The sequence below is a fragment of the Pygocentrus nattereri genome, chromosome 29 (genome assembly GCF_015220715.1).
Source record: "Pygocentrus nattereri isolate fPygNat1 chromosome 29, fPygNat1.pri, whole genome shotgun sequence".
Taxonomy (NCBI): Eukaryota; Metazoa; Chordata; class Actinopteri; order Characiformes; family Serrasalmidae; genus Pygocentrus; species Pygocentrus nattereri.
Window position 1 is genome coordinate 9,071,799 of NC_051239.1, and position 9,595 is coordinate 9,081,393.

At 39.8% G+C, this 9,595-nt stretch overlaps 1 protein-coding gene across 1 annotated transcript; it reads left to right on the plus strand.

Moving 5' to 3' along the window:
- The first annotated feature begins 3,007 nt into the window (after nucleotides 1-3,007).
- On the plus strand, nucleotides 3,008-7,216 carry zgc:77112 (uncharacterized protein LOC406459 homolog). The gene is made up of 3 exons (XM_017696262.2): nucleotides 3,008-3,368; nucleotides 5,977-6,040; nucleotides 6,525-7,216. The coding sequence occupies exons 2-3, from the start codon at nucleotides 6,027-6,029 to the stop codon at nucleotides 7,162-7,164; spliced, it is 654 nt and encodes a 217-aa protein (XP_017551751.1). The 5' UTR covers nucleotides 3,008-3,368; nucleotides 5,977-6,026; the 3' UTR covers nucleotides 7,165-7,216.
- Nucleotides 7,217-9,595: the final 2,379 nt, after the last annotated feature.

Genomic DNA, 9,595 nt, shown 5'->3' on the forward strand with positions numbered 1-9,595 from the left:
TGACTCCACCCCTGATTGTCTCCACCTGTGTTTTCACCTGTCCCTCGTCATCCCTGTGTTGTATTTAAGCCCTGTGCGTTGCCCGTTGTGTGATATGTTTGATGTTTGTTTGTTTGATGTTTTGTTATCCTGGCCTCTGTCTTGTACTTTAGTCTGTGTTTATTTTGTCATGTCTCTCCTGTGATCTTGCCGTGTTGATTATATGAACCTGGACTGTCATGAGCACGACCCTGGATTTGCCCTCAATACAATTCGCTGTGCGTCCGCCTCCTTGCTCCGCGTTACAGAAATAGAAATTACGCAGCAAAATTTGAGGGAACAGGTCATATTTAAGTGTGTTCTCTGCATTTGGTGTTAACTTATTTTCACTTGAAAAATCAACAGAACATGTAAATTGACAGGAGTGTTCAAACTATTGCAAACGTTTGCGTGAAGCACATCAAATATAAGCATAATTTGTGCCATAACTTTTGCACAGGGTACATTTGATGTATTTATGAAATTCTTGTGGCCTAAATGTGATGGTCAATACTCCACTATAAAGCCATATAATGCTCTAAATATAATACATGTCTTAGTTTTTGTCCAGTATATGTCAATACATATGTTCAGTTTGTATTGAAACATTTTGAAAAGCTAGATGTCCCCAAATTTTTGATGGCCAGCATGTAAAAAAATCCACACTGTAAGAAGTGGAGCAGGAGTGGACCTGATTTGAAGTGCTTTTGAGGTTTGAATTGATTTCCATCTAAACAAACGTTAGGTTTTGTATTAAATCGAGCTGAAAGAAACCAGTTAAAATATCACATGAAGTTATTTTTTGGGTTGATCTGATGAATCACCTTTTGATGTAACCTGCAGTCTAAGCTCCATGTACTTCAAAAGATAATAAATATATTTCAAAGACCCGCCAAGATCACATATTATATGGTCAATGCCAGTGTTGACTGCTGTGTGACTTTCTGCAGTGTCAGATCTGCTCAGATCTGATTTGGATCTGAACCAACACACATTCACATCAAATGACTGAAGCGTAATCAGGGCAAAACACATTCGTGCTCACACATGCACAGTTCTTTTAAAAGAGCCTTGAGAAGTCCACATGTTCTTTCTTTTTCTATTTTAAGACACACTTATGCTAATTACTCTGTTATATGAAACACTGCGGCGCTTTTATGCATGAGATTTGTTCGTTCAGTGAAAAAAACAGGGCATAAATAGTTCCAGGCGTTCATTAGCATTGATTCCTATTGTCAGTGTTCACAGGAGTGCAAAGCTTTAGCATGTGTCGAGTCTGATTTACCGAAGCCTGGAAATTCGGCCTAACAGCGAAGGTCCCGCCACTGCACTAATCTTAGTACCACTTCTGCAGTGACTAATTGAGTCAGGCTGCCTTGAAGCCATATTTTAATAAAACGAATGTCCTCACCGCAAATATACTCAATTAGTAGTGGGCAGTGCAATGGTTTGTCCAGCGAGAGTGGGCTAGAGGGTCTGAGACCTCCTGAATTAACCTCTTGCAACCCCTGAATGGCTCAAAATGTCAAATTCTGGCGGGTGGTTCCTGAAAATAAACATTTGTTAGGGAACAATAGACACTCAAATACAAATTTAGGAAAAGGCCATTGTTTAGCTGCTTCACCCACAAACTGTGGGCTTCTGACTTTAATGTTCTTAACTAACTACAGATACAGCGGTGGTCTGCCTCAGGGTGGTGCTGTAGCAACCTGGCTCACACATATGGTCCTTCATAGCCTAGCAACTGTAACTATGGTTGGAATACTTCTGAAAAATGAAAACTTGCCCAATTTTCTAAGATATTGGTGGAAATTATTGCTGTTTTTCAAACCGAAGACAAAAGAAATGCGTAAGATCTCAGGTAATGTGTGAAAAACACACAAGCGGTATTTTGCACGCTGGTCACACTGGAATGCCACGGTGTAGATATTGTGAGAAACAGTAATATTAGTCTGTTCAGATTTGGTGTTGAGCAAGTCGTGCGAGAATCTGCAGTAGTTATAATGCTTATTTCAGCAATTCTTCTTTCAAAAATTGCTGCTTTGTCATTGGATCCGCTGAAGAATGAAGTTGTTCACCAGTTTAAATATGAATAGTGCTATGTACATACTACAACAAACATTTTTTCAAAATAACAATGTAGAGACACACACACATGTGTATGTGTGTGTGTGTGTGTGTGTGTGTGTGTGTGTGTGTGTGTATGCACAATTTAACTTTTAATTGAATTTAATCTTTTTTTTCCAATCTTGTAGTGGACACCCATTTGCACAATTGAATGCACAATTACTGTTTATTCATGTATTTGAATATACAAAAAAGCAGAAGTTATGCACTTTTTATATATTATGGTTTTTTTTTCAATATGTTCCTATAATTCAAGGATCTGGCAATGTTCGGAATTTTTATCAAGGAGGAAAGCAGCCTAACCTCAGAGTTAATAATACTGGCATGACGCTGACTACAGAATGATGACTGGACTTTAGAAGACTGTGAGGGGTAAAAGGGGGAACAGTGAGAGCCCTGCAACAATTCACACAAAAATGGCTGTGCCGAAATAAAACAGACAACTGCAGCGTTTTTGATACTGTTAAAATAATTCCAACAGTTGTTGGCTTGGTTGCTCATCTAAATTGAAGAAAATCCACTTTGTCAATGAAATTTCTAAACATATTGATGAAGTCTAACCACATGTATCTCCAAAACAGGTGCAAATGGCATTTTATGGCTACTTAAAAAGCTCACAGAAGGTGTCTGAAGACAGGTTAGAGCATAACCCACTTTGGCCTATGTGTTGGGGTCGTCACTGATGGGAAGGTCTGGAATTAAGACCTCTTTCAGAGATCAGTCTACAAATTGGCTGCTCTTCTTAATGCTTGATGAGTTAATGTTCATGTTACTCCACTGATGAAATGATCGTTCTAAGTCATTTCTGGATTTGATTGGCTTTGTTACAGATTTCCTGATGTAAACCTATAAGAATACGATGTTATGGTTCTACACAGGGACCTGCACTGACCCTGTTTCAAGAGCATGTTAGAACAGCTTTGTGGATGTTGCATCATGTACTACGTGACTCTTAAAAGGTGCTGAACTTACCAACACACTCATTCTCAGTAAATAAGGAGAAGAAGCTGAGTGGGCGGAAACTTCCTGATCTAATAGGTTGCCAGCGAGTTTGAGGAGTGAGAGGACAGGAGGAAGTAGGGGAGGGATCATCACTGAGGTCCGACAGTTTGAGAGCCAAAACACACACGAACTAGTGACTTATACTTGCAAAATGCGTACGTGAGACCAGAGGCTCAAATCACGCTGAAGAGTTCCGACCAGTGAAAGTTTGCCATTTGAAAGTAAGTTCCTCTTCTTTGCTGGTTTTGGTGATAATATCTGGGGCAGCTTTGGAAATCCTATACTATATATATATAGTATCTCACAAAAGTGAGTACACCCCTCATATTAGAAATGAAACTTGGATATAACTTAAAGTAGTCAGTGTACAGCTTGTATAGCAGTTTAGCTTTACTGTCCTCTGAAAAGAACTAAACACACAGCCATTAATTTCTAAATAGCTGGCAACACAAGTGAGTACACCTCACAGTGAACATAGTTAGAGTTGCATGGTTCCAGGTGTGACTGGAGAGCAGGGCTGTTAAATTTGGTGTTTTGGGTACAATTCGCTCATACTGGCCACTGGATATTCATCATGGCACCTCATGGCAAAGAACTCTTTGAGGATGTGAGAAATACAATTGTTGCTCTCCACAAAGATGCCTAGGCTATAAGAAGACCCTAACACCCTGAAACTGAGCTATACCAAGGTGGCCAAGGTCATACAGCGGTTTTCCAGGACAGGTTGCACTCGGAACAGGCCTTGCCAGGGTCGACCAAAGAAGTTGAGTCCATGTGTTCAAAAAAATAGACGCATGAGTGCTGCAAGCGTTGCTGCAGAGGTTGAAGAAGAGGGAGGTCAGCCTGTCAGTGCTCAGATCATATGGCACACAAAGTATCAACTCGGTCTGCATGGCCGTCATCCCAGAAGGAACCCTCTTCTGAAGCTGACGCACAAGAAAGTCCACAAACAGTTTGCTGAAGACAGGCAATCCAAGAACAGGTGTTGTGGCGCCCTGGTGAGGAGTACAAGACAATTGTCTCTTGCCTACAGTTAAGCATGGTGGTGGTAGTATCATGATATGGTGCTGCATGAGTGCTGCCGACACTGGGGAGCTGCGGTTCATTGAGGGAAACATGAATTCCAACATGTACTGTGACATTCTGAAGCAGAGCATGATCCCCTCCCTTCGGAAACTGGTATCCAACATGATAATGACCCCAAACACACCTCCCAGATGACAGCTGCCTTGCTGCGGAAGCTGAAGGTAAAGGTGATGGACTGGCCAAGTATGTCTCAAGACCTAAACCCAATTGAACACCTGTAGGGCATCCTCAAGCGGATGGAGGAGGATCGCAAGGTGTCTAACATCCACCAGCGCCGTGATGTCATCGATGGAAGAGGTACTGGAAGAGGATTCCAGTAGCGACCTGTGCAGCTCTGGTGAATTGTATGCCCAAGAGGGTGAAGGCAGTGCTAGATAATGATGGTAGTCACACAAAATATTGACACTTTCAGCACAATTTGGACACGTTCACTGTGAGGTGAACTCACTTGTGTTACCAGCTATTTAGACATTAATGGCTGTGTGTTGAATTACTTGCAGAGGACAGTAAAGCTAAACTGCTATACAAACTGCACACTGACTGCTTTAAGTTATATCCAAGTTTCATTTCTATAGTGAAAAGATATAATAAAATATTTGCAGAAACATAAGGGGTGTAATCACTTTTGTGAGATACTGTGTATATATATATATATATATATATATATATATATATATATATATATATATATACATATATACATACACATATACATATACAGATATTTTAATACACACACACACACATATGTATATATATATATATATATATATATATAAATGTTTATATGTATTTTTCCCCAATCTACCTCAAACACACATCTGCACAATTTCATTCACAATTACTGTTTATTTATATACTAAATAAACTGCAAAAATTATGTTACAATTTTTGTATTTTTTCCAATATGCTATAATTTGCAAGTAAACAAAAAATTTTGCACGGAAATGCCATATTTAAGCGTATTATTATTTTAAGGAATTAATATGTTAGCTAGAAGAATACAGAGGAACAGAGGTTTGACAATATACTGAATCTGATTGGTGGGTTGCTTTTAAATGTCAATGTATTTATCCATTTCATGAAAACCGCTGACAATTTGTTTTAAACACTTTGCTAAGAAAACATTTTTCAAAGGGAAATAATTAACAGTGATCATTCAAACAGAGCAAACCACCAACCTGACCATGGAGTTTATTGAGAATTAAGACAGAAGTGTAAAGCTGTTTGCTGGATGTGTTGAAGTGCTGGGAGGAATCTTATTGCTTCACATTACACTTTAACCCTTGTGTGGTGTTCAGGTCTGTGGGACCCATCTTCAGTGTTTACCAAAAAAAAAAAAGTGATTTATTATTATTTCAGCCTCAGATTCCTTGGCCTTTACTCATTTTCTGACAACATGAATGGGTTGCTGATTGGCTACAGCTGCTAAAGAAGAACACTTTACACTGGCCACTTGTGATATTTTTCGCATTATGTATTTTTACATAAGTTGTTATGGCTGTATTGATTTGAAAAAACAATAATGTGGTGAGTCCACCAGACCACTGAGTCACAGACATGACACCACAAAAGGGTTAAATACCACTAAATATCAAATCATTGCCTCAGAAAATGAAATCATATGAAAATATGATGTATACCAATTCTAATTAATACAGACCAGTACCTGTTAGACTACTTAAGCTTTTTGTCCTGTTCATCTTTTTAATTGGATAAATGATTTTTTTTTCTCATTTTCAGCACAGTTTAGGTCAACGCTTGTTCCAGCAATTCCTGTTTTACAGCTCAACATGTTCTGCGCAAAGTAAGTGGCAGACAAGCTGTTATTTCATTCACATTCAAGTCTCAGTTTGCCTGAAAATACATGGGCATGTGAAATACACTTCAAGTATGGCTGTACTTGTTCATTAAAACACAAAAGTTTACTTAATTGCAGAAAATATGTTTTGCTGGTGACCACTCTCCATGTTATACATTGATTTTAAGACACATTTACTAAAAAGCAATGGGAACTAACTGCTCATTATAGCCACGTCTTAATGCTAAGGCTCCAGCCAAAGAGGGCTGCATTTTTTGGCTGTCATGTCACTGTCCAGTTTTGTAGGACCCTTCGAATGTAGCCAAGAAATGCCTCTACTACATCGACTGCATCCTTAGGTTTAAGACAGCTTATGTGGCATTGAGGGACATGGATGCAGTCTCACTTACTCCTCTAAAATGTGCATACATGTATGTGTATACCCAAGTGGATATGTGTGTAATTGTGAATGCGCTCCCTTTCTCTGCAGTGTGTTGGCCATATCAATGGACATGGGCTTCGGCCTTCCAGCACATGGTCACCTGCTCAGACCCCCTTCTCCAAAAGTCCGGCACCGCACTTGTGCGAAAAAACGGGTCGTGTTTGCTGACTCCAAGGGCCTCTCGCTCACCTCTGTGCGCATGTTCTCCAAGAAGGAGGAAAAGCCTCACGAGGAGGCGCCAGTGTCCCTGAGACTGAAGAGCCTGCGCTGGGTGGGAGAGTGCGCTCAGGGCCCCAGGCTGCGCGTGGGCTTTGCTCAGCCGTGTGCGGACCTCCAGGCTTTCCAACAGCGTGTGCGCCACAGCCCGGTGCTGCTGGAGAGCTGCTGCGTCACAAAGCGAGCCCTCGTGGGCACAGTGCGTGTGTGGAACCTCAGCTACGAGAAAGTTGTGCACGTACGCATCACCTTTGATTCCTGGCGCACCCAGCAGGATGTGCCATGTGCCTTTCTGCAGCGGTGCTGTGGCGAGCCTGACACGGACTCTTTCTCGTTTCACGTTGGGCTGCCAGAGGCCTTAAAGGCACAAGAGCACATTGAATTCTGTGTGAAATATCTACCAGAGGGACATAGTCAAGCCTTCTATGACAACAATGATGGGAACAATTACAGCCTCCATGTTTGCAACTGACATTAGGTGCATTTACATGCACTTAATAATGCGATAATTGCATAAAATCACATTTTGTCAGGATATATATATATATATATATATATATATATATATATATGTGTGTGTGTGTGTGTGTGTGTGTGTGTGTGTGTGTTCCCATGCTTCAAAATACAAGGTGACAGTTTATTAAGTACCTAGTACCTACCATGTATAAACACTCACTGGCCCGTTTCTTCAAATACACCTACTATATATGCCCACTGTAAGCACACATTAACAGACAGTAGCTGTTTTTTGCTGCACAGTTTATTACCTTTAGGGCCAAAGGACCACTGCTAACTACACATTAATTGGTGGTGGACCATTGTCAACATGTCTGTGATACTTACATGGTAGTATGTGTTGCATTGGTACAAAGATGTCAATCATTGCATTATTGCTTTGTACATAAGGAAGGTATAAGGACTTTCTGAGAGCCCGATTTTTGTGGATAATACAATGTAAATAACATGGTGCATAGCATAAGTTTAACACAAATCAATCTAGTTTTACACTACTTACAAGTGATCTGTATGGAGAGATCAATGTGACAACAGGATAATACTATAAATGTAAATATTATTTTTGTGTCATTCAGATCATTCTTGTGGGTTGTTCTCTGTAATTTGATGTGGAATATAGAGATTGGTTCCAGTTCAGCTCCTGACCTTGGCTTCTGATATTTTTCTCACGTCATAATGTGCATAGAGTAGGGAGTTACACAGCTTGTCTAAAATTGTCCAGACAATTTCTGGTCCAACATAGTTTCTAGCTGGCAAATGACTCGTGAAGACCATGGAGTTTTGTAACTAATTCCTAAGATGTTCAGTGGAGCTTCATCAGTCCAAATCCATCATTCCATCTAAATCCAGAGATGTTCAGTCAAGATTCATCGTTTCAACTGAACCCTAAGATTTTCAGTGGAGATTCATCATTCCAACTCAATCCAGAGATGTTCAGTGGAGATTCATCATTCAAACTCATCCCAGAGATGTTCAGAGGAGATCCATCATTCAAACTCAACCCAGAGATGTTTACTAGAGCTTCATCACTCCAACTCTCCCCCAAGATGTTCAGTCAAGATTTGTTATTTCAACTCAACCCAAAGATGTTCAGTGGAGATTCATCATTCAAACTCATCCCAGAGATGTTCAGAGGAGATTCATCATTTCAACTCATCCCAAAGATGTTCAGAGGAGATCCATCATTCAAACTCATCCCAGAGATGTTCAGAGGAGATTCATCATTCAAACTCATCCCAGAGATGTTCAGAGGAGATTCATCATTTCAACTCATCCCAAAGATGCTCAGTGGAGATTCATCACTCAAATTCATCCCAGAGATGTTCAGTGGAGATTCATCAATCCGACTGATCCCAAAGATGGTTGGAGGGGCTTCATCATTCTAACTCATCCCAAAGATGTTCAGTGGAGATTCATCATTTCAACTCAACCCAGAGATGTTTATTGGAGCTTCAGAACTCCAGCTCACCCCAACTGCTGCTGTCAGGCATGATGACAAAGTACCATACTGATTATGTTAACTAATCAAGACTAGATTTGTATTTTGATTCAAAGTCCAGATTTGAATGCCTTTGATCTCTGTTCTACATCCTGGGGTACATGGCAAACAAAGAAATCGACTGCAGGTAATTCAGCTGAATGCCAAGCTGAGGAAGTCATGCTGTCAATGCCAACAAATTATTTATTATTTATTTATTTAAAATATATTCGAAATGAAATATATCTTGTTGACATGCAACTTGCAAAATATGATTATTATTAATAATACTGTCGTTGCTGATGTTCTCACTGTTGTAATTATGCTTTGGAAATGTTGTACTTGGTACAGTCATTCCAATAAAGCTATCTTGAACTGAACTGAGAGAAAGAAAATCAGCCTTGATTTCATAGTCAGAATGAAAGTTTAATAATTGCATCTTAATAAAAGAATGTGAACAGTGACTCACAAAGATTCAGAGTAATTTTATGGCATGTTTTGATGTGAAACTCTGAGGCCGGAAAACTAACATACATTCTTTTTTCATGTCACCCAAAAACTGCCAAGAACTAGTCAGTGATCTGTTGCATAATCACTACAGCGGTGCTGATTTACATCCTGTAACCTATTCTCGTTGAGCACTCACAGGATGTGATGGAACACTGATCTAACTGTCGAGAATATTCAGTGACATACTGCTCTAGAAATGCCTCAGTTACACAGTAGCAGGTTGTGGGTACTGTACAGGAAGCTGTGATGTCAAATGAGTATTTAACTACGTCCTATATGAATTTTCACCAAAGGTGTTTTTACGCAGGATTACTTCATAATGGGCAAAATTACAATAATAAGTAAGCATATATGGTGAGTATGATGCTTTAAAAATACAACCCCAATTCCAATGAAGTTG